This window comes from Leptidea sinapis, chromosome 1 (assembly GCF_905404315.1).
Source record: "Leptidea sinapis chromosome 1, ilLepSina1.1, whole genome shotgun sequence".
Lineage (NCBI taxonomy): Eukaryota > Metazoa > Arthropoda > Insecta > Lepidoptera > Pieridae > Leptidea > Leptidea sinapis.
Window position 1 is genome coordinate 8815521 of NC_066265.1, and position 20969 is coordinate 8836489.

Genomic DNA, 20969 nt, shown 5'->3' on the forward strand with positions numbered 1-20969 from the left:
CCTGAAAAGCGACTTTCAATCACTTTGTTGGCCGACAGTACGTCGTGGTACAAACCTCAAGCAAAATGTATTGGCACCATCTCACAGCTATCTCTACGCCACCACGCGCGCTTCCCCAGTTTCCTGTCACACATTTCTGTCCCATTAAATCTTAATCATAAATAAATACATATAAACATTCATATTCATCATACAAATAAATGAACCTACCTGGATTTGAACCCGACATCTCTAGTTCAATAGGCAGTTTGTGACTGCCTATTGAACTAGATATTAACCACCGGGCTGTATAGGTCGATAATAAAACTCTTATAAATTAAGCCCCGGGGCATAAAAAGAATAGAGAAGTCCCAGGCCCTTAGGGTGTCGTAAGAAGCAACTAAGGGATAACCAGTGGGAGGCTTCTTTGCATAACGGGGCTTTTTTCTACCTGAAAGCAGTAATCTGTTAGCATTATTGTGTTTCAGTCTTAGGCAAATGAGACTTAGCATTTTATATCTCAAGGTAATAAGCGCAAATGTAGAGCCCCTCAGAATTTTTGGGATTTTAAAGAATCTTGAGCGGCACTAAAAAAAAATAAACGTATTTCTGAATGATACACATATCATTGCGGGTGAAATTTCATAAAATTCTATAGTTGACCTCTACTCGATGAATGCAGTATTCCTACCAAATTCCAAAACTTCGGTTAGGACCAATCAGTACCTTTGGTACCAGAGATATCGTGATGAATTATTTACATACATGTATACATATAACCGGTTATATACCATAATATATCCAATTGAAATCCCAGTCTTAAAAGTTAATTATAATACCACCACTGTTAACACAGTAAATCAAACAAAGTTTTTAGGATTGCTCCTGGATGACACCATTGGATGGAAATCACATATTTCTAATATTTGTGGCAAAATTTACAAATTTGTTTAATCTCTCAGACAAATAAAAACAGATACTTGTTTACAAGCAACAATTAGTTTATCACGCTTACGTTGAATCTGTTTCACGTTACGGACTGTTCTTGTGGAGTAAGTAAATGTACAAATATTACTAGGGTTTTCGTATCACAAAAAAATGTGTGAGAGCTATTTTGGAAAACATGGACTATTACCACTTCCATGTCTTTATATCTATGAACTTTGTATGTATATGTATTATACTCGCCTAATTAAGGCTAGATTATGGGTACCACAACGGTGCCTATTTCTGCCGTGAAGCAGTAATGTGTAAGCATTACTGTGTTTCGGTCTGAAGGGCGCCGTAGCTAGTGAAATTACTGGGCATATGAGACTTAACATCTTATGTCTCAAGGTGACGAGCGCAGTTGTAGTGCCGTTCAGAATTTGTGGGGTTTTTCAAGAATCCTGTGCGGCTTGTAATGGGTAGGTCGAATCAATTACCATCAGCTGAACGTCCGACTCGTCCCTAATTTATATAAAAAAAGTGATGGAGGCGCGCTGTTCTGGCGGGTGTTGCACTAATTGCCCACAAATATGGCAACACTCAGCACTCGGCAGCTATGTGGTGGCGTAGTGAGTTACTTGCCGGGCGGTACCAGGCGCTCATAGCTGCGGCAGCGATGTGATGGCAACACTGCGGTAACAACCGTCCCACCGGTTCACCTTCACCGCGCCCGGCGCCACTCTGATACCGCGCGGCCGTCGGCACTCACTCTAGAGTTCTACATCTACACTAAACATTCTTCAGTCTGTGATCCACTGCTCGGGTAGCGCGTCCTCTGTGCTCCGTCTGTTCGTCTGTTTCTCTATCGCAACCAAGTCATACCAGTAAGTTCGTGTTATATTTATACACATTTCATTAGGAACTAGAAAATAAAAAAAAAAAAAATTCGCTAGTAGATATCTACCGCAAATTTAATCAAATAGGACGATTTTGAACAGAAAAGTGCAATTTAGTTTAAACATTATTTTAATGTAGTGCAGACACATCTCTACGTTACAATAGATATATGATATATAAATAATTTTGTATACTTTAATTAATTAAGGTATTTTCTCGATGTATACAAGATTGTTTCATATGTACGAGGAGTTTTCATTATTATTCTATCTAGATTCACAGAGTGATCAGATATCTAAGACACAGTAACCGAAGAACATCTACGCAACAATTTGGATCTGTCAAAATTTATGATTGACACACACTTTCAAATCTCAATCTGATTAACTTTACCCACGGACGTATTAATTTACGTACCATTTACCATTACCTTTACTTCCTAGAGAGCATAATAAAATATAACGCACCGTAACATCAGCTTTATTATAGTACGTATTTCATAATTTATGAGCGCTCCTGATATAATTGCGAAGGTAAAGTGAATGCCGAATTATATTATTATTAGGTTCGTATCGGAGGATCCGTGCTTGCGTAACACGTGTCTTCGCATGTATAGCCGAGTGGTTAGCGGTCCTACCTACTAAGCTATAGGTCTCGGGTTCAAATCCCGGTAGGTGCAAGCATTTATATGATGAATATGGATGTTTGTTTCCGAGTCATGGATGTTTAAATGTATTTATGTATGTTTATATCAATTTATGTATGTTTAAGTAAGCCTATTGTATTAAATATATCACCCATAACACAGGCTATATATGCTTAAGTTGGGACAAGATAATTTGTGTAAAAAGTGTGTCAATATTATTATTATTATTACAACAAGGTACCACTATATTCAAATTCAAATAGCTTTATTCAAAATAGGATATGAAACTTTTTTATCCCTCCCACTGGTAATCCCACTTTACTTTAGTGGGAGCAAATGAGCCATTTGCATAGGAAGCTGGCTAGATGATGGGTACCACAACGGCGCCTATTTCTGCCGTCTAGCAGTAATGTGTAAACATTACTGTGTTTCGGTCTGAAGGGCGCCGTAGCTAGTAAAATTATTAGGCAAATGAGACTTAACATCTTATGTCTCAAGGTGACGAGCGCAATTGTAGTGCCGCTCAGAATTTTTGGGTTTTTCAAGAATGCTGAGCGGCACTGCATTGTAATGGGTAGGGCGTATCAATTACCACCAGCTGAACGTCCTGCTCGTCTCGTCCCTTATTTTCATAAAAAAAATCACTTGTTCAACTAACTACCACCGAAATTTATGACTCAGACTTGAGAAGAAGAAGCACATGAACCTCAACGGGCTTCTTGTTTTTTTGGAGTGAAAACTTCTTAAGCGGCGTTTAGAACTTTTCTTGGGACTAGTATTAAATGTTAATCTCGCGTCAGGACACGTGACCTGATCGAAAATTCGTAAGACAGTCGTTGAAATTATGGATGAATGTTGATTTTTCTGAGAGATAGATTTAATGTAAAATAATTGTAATAGTTCTGAAGTGTTCAATTATTAAGTAATATAAATTGTCATTTTTGTGTACGATAGCGTAATAAATGAATATTGTATTTAACCACATAAATGCTAGTACTTTTATATTGATAAATAAAGCAATTTGTTCGAATTTATTCCCTATTCATTCCAAAATATTCAAAAATGCATAACGTTTATGTTCCAGTTTTCACTTCTGCCGGCACTCCCGGAGTGCAACACCTTTTTTTATAAAATTTCTAATTGAAATGTGTATTTGTGACTCTAAGGTATCATTATAATAACCCTTATCAAATAAATGTCGTTTAACTATTCTTTTGGATCTCTTAATACATTTGTTTTGAATATTTTCTGCCGCTATGCACCGCCAGACAAAACCTTACTAACTGAACTTAGTCGAGTAGTAGGCATAACAAGTTTGTGATGCTGATGTCAACATAAGCGTTATCTCTATAATTCTGTATTCAGCAATGATCCGATACTATTGAGATACGGTACATAATATGAAATGTTATTTCCAAATGTTTAGCACGTTGCGATAATATTGCTTAACATTTGAATCTAGTTCATAGCGAGCTACGCAAACTGACAACACCGACACAGGTTCCGACACCTGACACCTCCACACAGCTCTTGTACACTCGACCCTTATTCATTACTACCTCTAATCTACCAAGTATATCCTTGAGGGTTGAAATTGTATTAATACTCTAACTAACTCTATGTGGTGCAACTGTAACCACCTCCATCACTGGGGAGTGGTCCGAAGTTTATTATTAGTCCAGTTTCATGTGCTTAAATCTACACGCCTTGATAAAAAAATTACCACCTGATTCCTGCCGCTGAATTCCACCTTCACACGACACGTCCGCCACAAATCAGGATATCATCCCCAACATCTGGATGTGTGGCGGTCCTCCATAGTGCGGTTTTCAAGGACCTTTCTTCCACGTACTGCAAAGCTGTGGAATGAGCTTCATTGTGCAGTGTTTCCGGGACGATACGAAATGCGTACCTTCAAAAATAGCGCGTACACTTTCTGAGTTTATCCTCCTTTTCCCATAAAAAAAATACGGGTACCCCAACGGCGCCTATTTCTGCCATGAAGCTAAGTTTACACATTATTGTGTTTCGGTCTGAAGGGCGCCGAAGCTACTGAAATTATTTTGCAAATGAGACTTAACATTTTATGTTTCAAGATGACGAGCGCATTTGTAGTTCAGCTCAGAATTTATGAGTTTTGCAAAACTCCTGTAATGGGCAGGGCGCATCAATTACCATCAGCTGGAACGTCTCGTCCCTTATATTCATAAAAAAAAATTCGACAAAAAATAATAAAAATAACTTTACACACATCTCGTGTGGCTACGCAGATAGATACTACAACGACGCCTTTTTCTACAGTGAAGCATAATGTGCAAGCATTTGTGTTTTTGTCAAATTTCTGGGCTAATGAGACTTGACATCTTATATCTCAGAGTGGCGAGCGCAATTGCGTTCTGAATCTCGGATTAATGGGCAGAGAATATCACAAAAAACACTTGAATGTTTCAGTAGTCTCGTCATTTTGTCTCACAAACAGTTCAGGACGCGTCGGTGCTTAAAATGCAAGGCAGGGCATCTTATCTCATACCAAGTGAATCCCGTGATAAGCTCATACGCGCGCGCATCAAACTGGCTCTCGCTACAAGGCCACCGGTCACCAATATTTATGCTAATACCGGAATGTTGAGAACTGTCTCGAAAACTATTAAGATTCCGGCTGAGATCCCTCGTCCGCCATCCGCTTATAACTTGTTTCTGTCATGAACAAATTCATATAGAGCATATAAAATTTATGATTATTTAGCCACTTTAAATTATATTTTTAAATCTAGAGCAATGGACATCAGCCCTTATCCATCCGACCCCAAAAAAGGTGAGAGCTGTGGGAGTGGGAGGCTATTTTGCACAGGATGCCAGTTTGATTATGGTTTACACAACGGCGCCTATTTCTGCCGTGAAGCAGTAATGTGTAAGCATTATTGTGTTTCCATCTGAAGGGCGCTGTAGCTAGTGAAATTATTGGGTAGATGAGACTTAACATCTTATATCCCAAGGTGACGAGCGCGATTGTAGTGCCTCTCAAAATTTTTGGCTTTTTCTGAAATCCTGAGCGCCACTGCATTGTAATGGGCAGGACGTATCAATTACCATCAGCTGATCGGCTCGGCCTTTATTGTAAAAAAAAAAGCTCGGATTTGGCTAACTATCTAGTACTAACCGCCAGCTCTTAGTATATCTAGATGATCAACGAAAGTTATACTTATGGATAGCGCGTCTTTAGCCATGATCGATCGGCTAGCGATTTTCTGGTATACCTAACACATTGATGAGCGGCGGCTTTTAGTTGCAAGTATAATACAGTAATAGTACAGAAGCGTAAATCAGCGGTCTCCTTGAAATTTATACCTACGTCTGGGCGGAGTGCTAGGGTTGGTACATACAATAAAAATAAACTGCGTTTAAAAAACCGACTTCGATAACTGAAAAGTATAAAATAAACTTAATAAAGATTTAATTTAATACACCGCTTCTGCAAACTTTATAACTTTAATATTAATAAAATACTATTATTGTATGTGTTACCTATTGATAGGTAAAACATACAATAGTAGTATTCATAAGTCAGTGCCAAGCCCTGAACAGAATAAAACTTAATACTATAATCAGATTACTTACTGTAGTTATCAACGACGCGACGTCTGCCCGCTTGGGTTGTTTTGTTCTAGACAAAGAATAAAATCCCGCTTAAAGTCACGCGTGGAGCGTGTTGATACCAGCTTTTAAATTTGACTTGACACCGACTTCAAACCTATCAATAGGTAGCAAAAACAAATAATAGTATTTTATTATTATTAAAGGTACTAACTAGGTTTGCAGAAGCGGTGTATTAAATAAAATCTTTATTAAGTTATTTTATACTTTTTAGTTTTTGAAGACGATTTTTTAAACGAAGTTTTTATTTATTTATTACTTTTTAGTGTCTATAATTGGTTCTATAAAATACAGTAGGATTTTTCTACATTACATCAGCTAAACTGTAACATTCCGTTGCTTTTTATCGTCATTTAATATTAAAAAGTCATCTTTTAAGTAGCTATATATACAGCTCGTTGTCGACTTGTTCTTGGAGTACCCCAAGGCTGTGTGCTGTCGCCCACATTGTTTCTTAAGCATTTCGATTATTTGTCACATACATCCATCATTAATTGTTATGCAGGTCACAGTACTACAAGTATATGCCAGGACACTCAAGTTTTCATATTAACCACTAAAAACTAGGTCAATAGAAGAAGACAGAGTGAGAATTAGCAATGCTTTAAGTTAGCAGACTATTATGAATAAACGGCTAAATCTCTTAATTACATTCACGTGAGTAAAATTTTAATAGATGTAAAGATTCGGATCATTCAAATTAAGTTTAAGAACTCATTTGATAAGAGATCTCGCGCACAAATTGCGGTTAGATCGCGATCGGCACGGCGAATGGTTACGGTTACGTGCGGTACCGTGACTTCGGTTACACAACAGTCAACAGACGCGCGTGGGTTCGCCTCAATGCATCTACTTGTTGCTACTACAATCATTGTGCACGTTCATTACAATATATTGTGTACGCGAGCGGCTGCTATAATGTTCCGTTGTCACATAGGAGTGGTATAATATCATTTTTAAGTGATATTCCTCACTTCTGGGATCAAATACGTACCAAAATTTATGAACTATGCGTTTTTCGAATATCTCTTTAAAAAAAACATACTGTTTTTTTTAGATTCAAGAGCGTCATCTCAAGTCAATTTCCAAGTTGAACTAAACATGGCAAGATTTACGATTTGCCTTTTGCGGACGGTTGGCGTGGAAGAGCGCTGCGACGTAACCCACGAGGCACGGGTTCGAATCCCACATCATCCAAAAATTTTAAGACGTATATTAAATCTGTACTGTAATTTTTGCTAAAAAAATCACAAGGAGTTAAATTCCTATTGCAGTTTATTTTGCAATATAAATCTAAAACCTTTCACTGTACGTAGTACGCACTTTTGCACAGGATGCTGGCTAGATTATGGGTACCACAACGGTGACTATTTCTGCCGTGAAGCAGTAATGTGAAAGCATAATTGTGTTTCGTCTGAAGGGCGCCGTAGCTAATGAAATTGCTGGGCAAATGACACTTAACATCTTATGTCTCAAGGTGTGCGTCGCATTTGTAGTCCCGCTCAGAATATTTGGGTTTTTCAAGAATCCTGAGCGGCACTGCATTGTGATGTAATGAGCAGGGCGTATCGATTACGATCAGCTTAACGTTGTTTTAAAAAAATATTGTAATAAAAAAAGTTGGTGGACCCAGTCTAAAAAGCGCTTCTGAAAGTGTTGGATTTCAAAAATAATCATGCTTAAAGAAATATTTCAATAATAAACTTGTCGCAAATAAGTCGTACTTAGTCAGTCTTTTTTTATGAAAATACAGGATGAGTCGAGCAGGACGTTCAGCTGATGATAATTGATACGCCCTGCCCATTACAATGCAGTGCCGCTCCGGATTCTTGAAAAGCCCTAAAATTCTGAGCAGCACTACATTTCCACTCGTCACCAAGATGTTAAATCTCATTTGCCCAGTAATTTCACTAGCTACGGCACGCAACAGACTTTTAGTGTTGAGACACTTGGCCCGTGGGGTCCAGAGGCGCGGAGAATGTACAAAGTACTATCGACGCGCCTCAATATGGCTACTGGAAACCAACGGATCAGCCTAGCTATCCGACGTGGAAATACTCTTGATACACTAATGATAGTTTTAATTTAATATAATTGTAGATATAAGATATGTTTTATTGCGCATAAATGAAAATAACACAATAGTAACCATGATCATCCTAAAAAGTGAGCATCGTAGGTTTTAGGTGGTGGGTGTTCCGTCCCACGTCCTCATAGCATGGTACCATATGTAATTGTTTATTTTGTTTACTACGCACTACCGCCCGCGCCCTTCACCCCCGGTGAATCATGGTGATGCGCTGCTCAAGTTCCGTGTTCAATATTAACATACTGGAGAGGTGAGCGACTTGAGCTTCAACACTAGAAACTGGTTCATGCTTTAAGGAATGCCGTCATGCTTCTAAATTCGCATTGTGCCCGAAGAGAAATACGTTTATCGATTTATTTATTAGTATAACTAACAAATTACACTCTTTACACGCACATTTATATAGTTAGTCTGGCCATAATACTGTTACAATTAAAAATAAAAAAAAATTTCATTTGAAATTGGAATCTGTCATTTTTATATGATTGTTCATTGAGTTTTCTCATTTTGGCGCCAATACATTGTACATTGTGCGAATTTTGCGATATTAAAATAGAGTGGGGTGATAATGAGAACCGGATCGCTGTGATTGCTTTACACAAAGTAGGTATGGAGCCAAATGCAATTTTTAAAACCCTCCATATGTTCTGTATTAGTAAAACTTTTGTGTACCGGGGTATTAATAGGTACAATGAGACCTCCCCTGTTTGTGACAGAAAAAGAGCTGGCCGTTCATTCAAAAAAGGAGGTCAAAGCAGTAAGGGAAAAAAAAGTTTATTAAATAATCTACAAATATTGTAATATTAGTTTGAATAATAAAAACCAGATGTGAAAACAAAGTACCTAAATCACTTGTATAAATTTAGTAATTTCTTTTTTTATTGAGCAAACAGTTAGTATAAATCAATATTCTGAGATCTGGCCACTGATATGTCCTACAGAGCTTAGAAATAGCTGTGTTTTGACCCAGATTAGTCCTAGATAGTGGTACTATGTAGTACGTACAGTATCAGTTTGTATGTACAAAGAATACCTAGGCTTTATTTTTTATTGCTTTGGAAGAACGTTTATTTGGAAATATGACAGTAAGCATGAAGAATCTATGTTCTATCCATTAAAAAAATTGTATAATAAAAATATTTTCAAAAAACTAAAAAACACGCTTTGATAGAAAAGATAATGGTTGAAATTTAAAATGAACATCAATTCCTGCCTTATCGCCGATAGATGAAAAATGATATGAATTAATATGAACTAACAAAAATTTGCAAATTGAATAATGGAATAATTTTATCAAATTAATATATTGTCATCGGTCTTTGATAAATCTTCGAAGTTTGAACGAAATCTGGCCGTTTAAAGTGGATCAAAATCGCGCCAAAATGAGTCGGTTCAAACAAATATATGTCGGAGAAGTAATATGGCCTGTAGGATTATATTCTACTCTGTGTATTGGGCTGAACTGATGGCGAACGTCATCTTTCAAAGTGAGTTTGAAGTTGTCACTGTGTACGTCACTGTCGGTGACGTGATTGAAGTTAGTTATTATTGTCCATCAGTAGAGCGCTCATTGAGAAGTCGCAGTCGTCTTCAAGCTAGCGCCCGCGCTGGTTGTGCGCACTGATCGAGTTAAAACAACTTGGAGGATACAAACACCGTGACGCCCGATTTTTGATCCAAATAAATCTCCGAGATATACATACAGGTGAAGCTTATAAGAAGCGTGTATAAAATAAAAGATCTAACAATATCCTTCTTTCCGCTGGTGGGATCACGCCAGAATATTTTAGCCTTTTTTTACGTTATAAGTGATCGTAGGATTGTTATAATGTTTCTTAATTATTGTGTGTTATGTAAATGCTGACTTACCTTCAAGATTAATATTGAGGACCCAAAATAATTCATCATTAATATTAATGTATTGTTTTGATTTGGTTGGTTCCTTCATTTTCTACCTACATACAAAACATCATACATTTACATACTTAACACTTTAGTTCACTCTGATTGTCTCTGTTAGTATCCATATATATATTGTGCTAGATCATATTTTGTCGATTAATATTCACACATTCCAGTTAGAGGGTAATAGGGGTGACTATAATTTATGAATATTTAAATCCCTATATGCATAGTGAAAAAGTGAATAAGTTTAGAGATATCATGTTTTTTAGCTTTTTTTATTTCAAAATAAGTAAAAAATGCAACATCAAAAATTTATTTACGAAAAAGTATCAATTTAAATCTCATTATTTCTTTTGATTTATAAAAAGCCACTAAACACTGGTTATAAATCAATATTAAAACAACAATTATCGGTCCAAATTTAAAAATGCGAGACGAAAAGCTATAATATTTTGAGATTATTTTCCACAAAAAAGACTTAAAAACAAAAAAATCTTTATGGAACTCGGTTTGGAGATAATTTAAAAACATTAAAAATTTATTTGCTCCACCAACCCTGTAAAATCAAATTAAATCAAAATCACTTTATTCATGTAGGTCAAGGAAATGACACTTATGATTGTCAAAAGTTTTCTTTTATTTTTACATCTACCGCCACTTCGGAAAAGATTGTGCTTTAAAGAGAAGAAGTAGCAAGAAGCTCATTGCCACTCTATTAAATTAACAGTTACATCTTCATTTTTTACAAATCATTTCCGTTACAATATATTAATATGTAAAGTTAAAGTAATAATAAAGTTTTAGCTCAATCGACTTTGAGATAAACTTTTCGAAATGCAAACTTTTTATTAGCTAAATTTCCAAATTTCAGATCGGGTTGATAATATTACCAATAAATTTAATGTTCTCGCCCCCAATATTAAAGTTTTGCATACGAATTCACTTCACCTAATTGGAGGATTCCCTTATTTTTTTTTTCAATTCCAACGATCTTAGACGGTCATAATAAAAAAATTTATAACTTTTCGGTCAGATTATTTAAGATTAATTATCATTTTTCCTTAAATTCGATCTTCTATTGTTCCAAAATTTGAGTACCTTTTAAGTTCTAGCCCGATATGGAAATATCCAAATTTACTTGATGTGATTGATATTTCAATAAATATAACAAATGTAGCACTAGCAATGGTGCATTTTCAATCCAGATATTTCGATGTCGAATTAGCGCCGCGCTCTGGTCTCCTGATCAACGATAAAATGGACGCCAATTTTAAAAAAAAGTGGAAGACAATCGTAATATCAGATCATGGGCACAGTTAAACACAAAATAGTTGTAACCCATTTTAAAAAGCTACAGTGTCCTGTATTGCTTAAATTATCTAAGTAGATATAATTATTACATATTATATATCTTTTAATTCAAATAAACCTTACCACAAAAGCAATAAAAATTTGTAAGTGTCCATACGTTTTACATATAACAGGTCTCATCGAATTCGTGCTTGACGAAACAAATATTGATGTTTGTGACTTGTCTATGGTGTGTAAAAGAGACGACACTTCCCCCTTATTCATAATGGTCCGCTAACTTTAAACAGCCGCTTAGGAGTGTTTTTTCTCATTCTGACTAAGGTCAATAGAAGAAGACAGATTGAGAATTAGCAATGCTCTAAGTTAGCAGACTATTATGAATAAGATACATAATAGCTTTAAGGGTAAATGTATACACTTCTACAATAAAGTCCCAGCCACTGTTCAGGCATTATCTATAAATAAATTTAAATGTTTTATAAAAAAATGGCTCTGTCGTAAATCCTATTACTCCACTGCTGAATATCTAAATGATCGGACTGCCTGGGACTAGATTGTGATTATTTTATAGCGACTGTACAATATTGTATATTTTTATTGAAAAGAGCGCAAAAAAAAGAATGCTGGGAGAGTTTCTTGTGCCGCTTCTTCTCTCTCAGAGCGCCATTTGTTTCCGAAGCGGTAGTATCTAGTAGTATAAGAAATGACATCAAAAAGAATTCTAAAGGAATCAATTTTGAGAAAATAAATGCCTTTTATGCCTTTTAAGGGGAAGGTTCCGTGTTCATTTGTGTACTTTATGGGGCCCGTGACTTTGCTCGCGTGGGAATCTTATTCGGATCTTTATCGGATTTCATTTTTTTATGCAAATATTATGAATTTTAATTTCCACGTAACCTTCCTTTTTATAAGTTAAGTACTTCTTATAAATTATATTAATTTTTGAGTGAAAATACCATTCCTTAAATTCTTAAAAGTATTTTTCTGCCCTCTGTATTGTTTTGTTGTTGTTGTTTTACTATTTAAAAAAATCAGTAGAATTTGAAAGAAAGCAAGAATCGGCAAGTGATATCACTATGATGAATAAAATATATAATTGAATACTCGGAGCTTAGTAGTAATAATCTGTTCACGATGTGGAAGCTTCCTTTAATATATCAGTTGCAAACATGTATTATTATTGTGTTTCTTTTATCTAAAAACTAAACCATTGAGCTTGAGAAATAAATCATGATAATTTTGGGAGTGGGGCTCGTAGGCCAGCTTAGAAGACATCTGATTCAGACCTATTGTGATAGCTGTCGTGCGAGCGATTGGCGCCAGTGTCAAGTGTTGTGGCAGTGTGTCAAGGCCTTGATGAAAGTGATAGTATCTGGTCAAGGGCGCAAGTGTCAAGTGTCCAGCGGCCCGCGGTCAGTTCGCGGTCGCTCAACACGTATCTCCAGTTTCTGTGTATCGTTGTGTGTTCAACAATTATTATATCCCACTCACTTTTAAACTTGTAATTGGTACTTTTATGCATACCTACTTTATGAACATTGTCTTCACCAGTGTTTTGCTTGATTACCCATCTCAGTTCTCGGTATATCTCTTTTCTTCTTTTGTATATTTGATCGGCGGTAATAATATTATCATCATTATAATTTTTCTATGATACTAAATAAATATCCCGGTTTGCTAGTTGTCGAGTACCCGCTTAGGGTTTCTCCCTTTAAATTTTTCTCGTTTCTGTATTCTGCTTATTCGCATTGTGTCTATAATCACAGTCAGCGTCTCAATGATTGTCGACATATTTTGCTACTAGTCCTTTTGTTTTGGGTGGAGTTTCAGTCCTGAAGTCGCGTAGCAAGTTCGCTTCTGTGTTTGTTGAGTCTACTCTGTTAGCATTTAATGTCTCTATTTGTTTATTGAAAGTTTAAAATTTTTCAGTTCCCTGCTTTCATGCAAGGGTGTGTTAAGCATGTTTATAATAATATTAAAATCAAATTTTAAGTTTTCTGTTAAAGTAAATATGCATGTGTATGTTTGTCATCATGCTCATGATGGCAAATACCTTCTTATTTATCTTTTTTTCCCTTTTGATAATCTTTTGTAATGGAGACCTTTATTACTGCTAATTGCAGCACATATTCTGTTCAGATAAAGCCTCTGTTCCAAGTAAGAATTTTGTTGAGATAAAATCTCTGTTCCAACTAATACTCATCCTCGGAGTCATCAGTACAGAACCGGTTAATGGTTGAATCAATTGCGTTACGTCTGTCAATAATAAATACTTAGTAGGTGTGGTAGCGGATGGTATGTGTTCGGTCCGCGTGTGGTGATCTCATCACTAGTTTACCACAAGTCATAAATAACGGATCTTATTGCATCTTAGTCGTGATGGTAATCCCCACTATCTTTATAAACAATAATATTTATTATTATTTTTTTATTGAATTTAGCGAATACCCAATTATTATGAGCACCTTGGTATTGGTACACTATGATCAACGATGTGAGCGATTGAGTTCGAAGCCCTAAAATGTGTATCCAAGCGTCATACTGGCAGGACTGGCAGACTTAAATAAGAAAAGAAAATTCAACTTGATGTTATCCTCGTTGCATCAGTAGAGCGAGATGTTCCAGCAGATTGTATGGGACAATAACAGACAATATCCAGTCCCAGTGTCAGTACGAACCATTAGACTGCTTGCGTGAGCTTCTAGATATATCGGGGATCCAGTACTCTATGAAATATTCACAATGACAGCAAAGCGATTAAAATTTATTATTAACTTTAATTAATTAAAAGACTACACAATACTCGAATAACATAAAAGTCAGAAACATAGGCTTGCTACACTAATAAATCGTACAGCGCCCTGCGAGTCCAGTATTCCAGTACAAGACTGAAAGACAAAACCTTCAGAGCACTGTTGGAGCTGCCACGTTTTTGTAGCACGTCAGCTATGTTTGCACACGCAGAGGTCAATAGCTATAGCGCCGTCCTACGTAAAAAAGCGGCTTCTCTTCTCTGCTGAATTCGAGGCAGCAGTAATAAGTTTCTGAAGGTGTAAGGTGACTGTCCGTATGTTGACCATTTAATAAAAATAAATATGTCCCTTCGTAGTTATAATTACTAATACAATTAGATTATAAGTTTACTTACAATGGATCGTAGTTATCTGAAAATAAACGTTTTGTTATATTATTATTATTTTTAGAACAGATTTTTGTTCTCGACTTTAGGTCGGTAATGAACCTAAGTACGAGCGTATGCCAAGTAACTTGGTTCAAGTGTTTTGCGTATGAAGATGTGGTGTTGATGAATTGTGTGTTAATGAATGATGATTGGTATGATTTTCGTCTTGGATTGTCAAAGAAGTTGGGTTCATAAAACGGCGGACTATAGAGCAAGTATCTATAATTATTGATTTTTGTAAGGGAATATATGTATTTTCGTGAAGAACTAAAAGTTTGAGAGCAGATTTCAGAGATTTTGGTATTACACCTGTTGACGAAATTTTGATGGTTATAATTCTGACGGTTTCTTGGTGCAACATTTGTTTGATTTTAATTATTATTCTCTTTATAATAATTTCATCTTACTTTCTACATTTATGTATATAACATATTTATAAAAAAACAATAGTATAAATATAAATATAAAAAATAGAGTCCCGCAGGCGACAGATTGAGGTCTTCCGCACGATGCGTGGCGTTCCCAAAACAGCTGCTTTCTGTAACTGACCCAGTTACTAAGCGAGAGCCTCTTGTGATAATGGTCGAGGCTAACGAAACGACTATTTGGACAATTATTGTTGAATCAACATCCCACATGTCAGAAACCGTGTGTCACGTCTAGGTACTTCGACAATTTGTCTATTTCAGCTTTCACATGGTTATCATCACACGGAGCGGCCCGATGCTCTAACCGATCTACCAACACAATATCAGGCTTATTAGCAATGATAGTTCTGTCCGTGATGATAGATCGGTCCCAGTAGAGCTTGGCTTATTATTATTATAGCAAGACGATAATCCTAGCGGTTATGACGTTTCAGATGTTGGTGTGGGTATTAATGAGCAGTGTGGTGTTGGTGGCTGGTGACGTGTCCCACCTGCTGGAGACGAGTACGTTGCCGCCGCCGCCCCGGCCGTACGCGTTCTCGTACACGGCGGGAAGGTTCCCCGGGCACACCGACCGGCAGCACGCGGAGGTCAGCGATGGCAGCGGCGTGGTGCGAGGTATGATAGATAGCATTATACTATATCTATAGATAATTAATGAATGTTAAAAAACTTCCATCCCAGTGCAGGTGTTCGCCAAAGATGCATAATATCACCGCTTCTTACAATATACTTCTTACTTATATAAAATTCTAAATACTTAATTTAAAATAATTTCTTGTCTGGTGCCCCTTATTTAGTGTAGTTTGAAGTAGATTACTTGGTGTAAACTTGAAAGTTGATATTCAGCCGGTATACCACATATCTATCCATTAAGTGTATCTGTTGAGGTAATATAATTTTTTACAACAAAATCAACTTCTTCATATTTCTTGTAATATTTGCGAAAATGTTTTTTATAATGATAGTATCATCACACTTAAGAGGATGAAAGAAAAGCCTAATTGTGTTTTTATCTTTAATAAAAATAAATAATAGTAAAAAAAACTAAAAAGCACGCTTTATATAAAATTCAACTAAAAATATAAAATAAATTTAAATTGAAAATAGTGTAAAAAAATATATTTTATTTAAAATTATAAATACTAATTATAAAAACCCCAAAAATCCTGAGTGGCTCTACAACTGCGCTCATCATCTTGAGACATAAGATGTTAATCATTTCCATTTAGAATGTACATGGTGTAATTGATGATTTTCCAGGAACTTTCTCGTACGTGGACCCGCGGCAGAAGGTCCGCACAGTGGACTACGTGGCTGACCGTGAGGGCTTCCACCCGGTGCTGAGCGACGCGCCGCCAGACCACCCCAGTGACTCGGAGTCCGTCGCACGAGCTAAGGACCGCCACTTTCAACTCTACGCTAAGATTGCTGAAGAGCATGCACAGCACCCCCACCCTGATGGTGAGCTCTAACTCTCATCTTGTCTTCTTTTATGACAATAAGGAACGAGACGAGCATTACGTTCAGCTGGTGGTAATTAATACGCCCTGTCCATTACAATGCAGTGCCGCTCAGGATTAAAACAAAAACAGAAATTCTGAGTAGCACTACAATTGTACTCGTAACCTTAAAACATAAAATGTTAAGTCTCAGTAATTTCACTAGCTACGGCACCCTTCAGACTGAAACACAGTAATTCTTACAGATTACTGTTTCACGGCAGAAAAAGGCGCCATTGTGGTACCCATAAGCTAGCCGGCGTCCTGTGCAAAGGAGACACCCACTGATAAATGCCCTAAGTCATCTTTTACGACACCATTAGGACTTCCCTATTCTTTTTATGGTCCGGGGAATACCTGGTGGTAGTCATTGTATAATGCAATTTTTACAAGATGGCAATAGTTACGTAGTTAGTTAAGAAGCAAATACCACAGTGTCTGAAGACGAAGGTTTTCAACCAATGTGTAGCTCAGAGGGCTATGGAGAGGCCTATGCTCGGAGGTTCCCTGCGAGGCCGAATCAGAAATGACTAGATCCGTAGGAGAACCAAAGTTACCGACATAATCCAAATGATTGCGAAACTGAAGTGGAAGCGGGCAGGGCACATAGTTCGACGGACAGATGGCCGTTGGGGCAGTAAAGTTGTCGAATGGCGACCACGTACCGGAAGACGCAGTGTTGGTAGGCCACCACAAGATGGACCGACGATCTGGTCAAGATCGCCGGAATACGTTGGTTGGTCTTTCATAAAGTCTCCCACCTCGGCGCGACTAGTATACTTTAGTTATTTCCATAGTATTATGTCCTATGGTATATTGCTATGGAGCAACGCTGCCGATATTAATACAATATTTGTGCTGCAGAAGAGGGCTATTCGCGCTATTTATAACCTAGGTCCTAAAGAATCATTGAGAGCAAAATTTAAAGAAATTAACATCTTGACTGTTGCTTCTCAATATATCTTATGATTATGATAATGTAATGTATGTTCATAGGCACATAAGTGAATTTGCCAGAAACTGTCATAACCATAATGTTAACACCAGGAACAGACATAAACTTATGATGCCTACTACTCGGCTAAGTCGAGTTAGTCTTTTGTGGGACGATGTATATGCTTTTACAACAAGATCCCAGAAAATGTTCAAAACAAAAGTATAACGTTATTCAAAAGAATTGTTAAAAAACGTTTGTGTGGTAAAGGTTACTATAACATAAATGACTTTCTTAATGATACCACAGATTGGGAATGGAGTGACCGCCCTCAGGCTATTAAATAATAAGTTTAATTGTACAATATTACTTTGTAAACATATTTATTCGATGAAAAAAAAAGCCCGCTGAGTTTGTTGCGCCCATTCTTCTCAGGTCTGAGGCATTCATTTTGGAATGGGTGGTTGTTTTTGACTTTCAATAAGTGATGCCACATCCTATTTTGAATAAAAATATTTGAATTTGAATCCGTGGCTATCTTTCGTCAATATTGAATCTTTTGCGACAACCATCCCAAAAATACCATGTCTTTTTCGACTCAGGTCTATTAATAAAAGCAGAAAAGCGGATTTATCAACTAATCCAGCCAAAACAAAAGTAACGAATAATACAATTAAAAGACTACGAATTTCATATTAATATACATACCGATGCTCTCAACGTACGAGAGCATCTGTAAGTATATTAAGACAAATAGTGCATTTATCACATAAGTCTTATATAATCTATATCTTATCTATCTATCTATATTTTATTTTATTTATCAAAGATACAATGTAACATTACAGATTAAATCTAAAGCGTTACAAAGATATTATACTAAAGAAAAAACAAACAATGAAAATTATAAACTAGTTATCTTATTTTATAGAGCTTACAGGCATCAAACTCTCAAATCTTTTCTTACATTCTTTGACCAAACATTCCATCGAGCTGGCAAATAGATCACACTATGGTGCTACCTCAAGTACAGAGTTTAGAAGACAGATGGCTCGTATTACAGGCGTATGCTTATATCTTATATATAAAATTCTCGTGTCACAATGTTCGTTCCCGTACTCCTCCGAAACGGCTTGACCGATTCTCATGAAATTTTGTGAGCATATTGAGTAGGTCTGAGAATCGGCCAACATCTATTTTTCATACCCCTAAATGTTAAGGGTGGTCCACACGAAATTTTTTTTTTAATTTGTTTGATTATGAGTCAGCATTAAAAAATACATACAACTTCAAATTTTCACCCATCTACGATCAACAGTTACTTTTGTATCGCGACGATTTTAATATCGGCAATACAACGTTTGGTGGGTTAGCTAGTATTTTATAAATATCAGTTCTTCTACCGTAAAGAGTTGTGAGATCTATATAAAACCTAGTCAGTTAATTTATTTATCCCTACTTAAAGGTCCTCAGTCTTAAGTTATTACGTAAGTAGCTAGCCGTACATCAACTTACAGACATAAATATTAAGCTTTAAATAAAATAGCATAAATAACTTTGTAATCTCATATATAATATATGGGAGTACAAAGTAATTTATGCAGTTACTGTATCTAGAACTGGAGCGAATATGCAAAATCTTTTAATTTTCCTTTATTTATACACTTAACTCCCAACACAAAATTGAATTAAAATATGAAACATACCGTGTTTATACTATGTCTACTTGCTTACTGAAAATCTCGTTTTATCCACAACGTAGGTATAGGGGGTCGAAAATGGTCTGAACTGCTTAGAGAAAATGAGGTACGGCCGTGCTGCTTGTTTTTGCTCGACTTAGCAAAACAATTTAAAATTAAATAGCAATGAAAATAAAATCATTAAAATGCTATCCTTATTAAGCAATAAAATTAATAGTACTACTAGTATAGCATGGAAAAGACTTATTAATAGTATCACTATTCACCTAACTAAAACAATTTGTGATAGATAAACAGATGAAGACCTGTTTCTATAAAGCTTTGAACCGATACGCATTTGGAGGGGCGAAATTGAGAGTTTTCGTTTAATTTGTATCATGTATGAAATTATTGCTAATAAAATAGAAGAAAAGAAGTAACTGATAATGTTTAATTCAATATTTTTCAAGGTAGAAGAAAACCTTTATGAAATAATTAATAAACGAAACAGGATTGTTTTTATAAACGACTAATAAAAAAGGTTCTTAGATTGAACCCTGTGGTACACCCATCACATTCCAGCTACTGTGGTTGTTTCTTCGATAACATTAACTGAATGGCTTAGATTCTTTAAGTATGATATCATTAGATTCAATGGTGTATCTTCAACGCCATCGTGAAAGATTTTTTAAAGGGTAGTATAATTGACACAGTCATACATCTTTGCTAAGTAACAAAATACTTAGGAGTATGTATGCATAGATCCTTCCACGCGGAATACAAATAATCTAAAAAAAACTAAAAATATCGGCCTTTCCTAGTGACTTTCACATATAAGTTTAAATTAAAAAAAACTTAACAAGCAGTATGTCCATAATATTTTTAATGTATAATTGATACAAGGTAATAAAATATGGGCCTGTAATTTGAAGGATCGTTTTTTGTCACCCGTTTAAAACAAAGGCATATAATGTAATATCTGGGCTGGGTAATTTGATATATTTGTTGTAATTTGATATTATGGCCAAAAGTTTTTACCAACATGCCCCATAAGTCGCCAGATTAATAATTAATAATTTTTAATTTTTCGAGTTAAGATATTTAATTGCAAATGGCTTATCAACGCGTGAAGCTTACAAATCAATCAGCTCATGCACGAACCAGAAATAAATGGTCTGGTTTGTAGATGCTGTAGATGTATATCAATGAAATCATTCATAGTATTGGGTGGTGTTATGTTTTCCGTAAAAATTTGCTCTTTCGTAATCTTTTCTTTCCAAAGTATCTTCATTTGACGAGCTTGACGATTTGTGTGACTCTTATACAACTCCTAATCCTAACACAAGAAACAGGTCTACTATAGCAACTGCTACATATAGCCTGGACCAGTTGATAAGCGCCGGTAGTTCAGCGCTGGCTTTTTACCCTCAATTTGTCCCTATCATTCTTTAATTAATTATCTGAGTGTTGAATTTCACTAATAACCTATACTTAGTCATTTGGACTAACCTTTCTTGCGTGGTTAATCTTGCTAAGTCTCATTATAAGTCTTTGGTAATAATAATAATTTATTTCATTATTTCAGAAAATGGTCAAAACAAATGTATAACGAAATTCAAAAAAATGTTATAAAACGTTTGTGTGCAAAAAAGAAGCCCGCTGAGTTTCTTACACCCGTTCTTCTCAGGTCTAAGGCATACTTTTTCGAATGGGTGATAATTTTTTCAATAAGTGAAATCATAATATCCTATTTTGAATACAAATATTTGAATTGGACATTTTCAACATCAAACAAAGCTTATCCGTGTTTCATATCTTGAAGAAGAGGCTGCGGGTG

At 35.9% G+C, this 20969-nt stretch overlaps 1 protein-coding gene across 3 annotated transcripts in view; it reads left to right on the forward strand.

Annotated features, from left to right (window-relative positions):
* Positions 1-20969, forward strand: part of LOC126971584 (cuticle protein 16.8-like) — a 112077-nt gene that overhangs the window by 89936 nt on the left and 1172 nt on the right. The window contains exons 1-3 of one of the 3 annotated variants that reach the window (XM_050817948.1): positions 1625-1790; positions 15452-15635; positions 16281-16481. In XM_050817948.1, the coding sequence (XP_050673905.1) occupies positions 15452-15635; positions 16281-16481 (385 nt within the window). In that variant the 5' untranslated portion in view covers positions 1625-1790. Of the gene's footprint in view, positions 1-1624; positions 1791-9741; positions 9898-15451; positions 15636-16280; positions 16482-20969 lie in introns of those variants that run through there. The other 2 variants (XM_050818032.1, XM_050818105.1) reach the window with 2 other exon arrangements.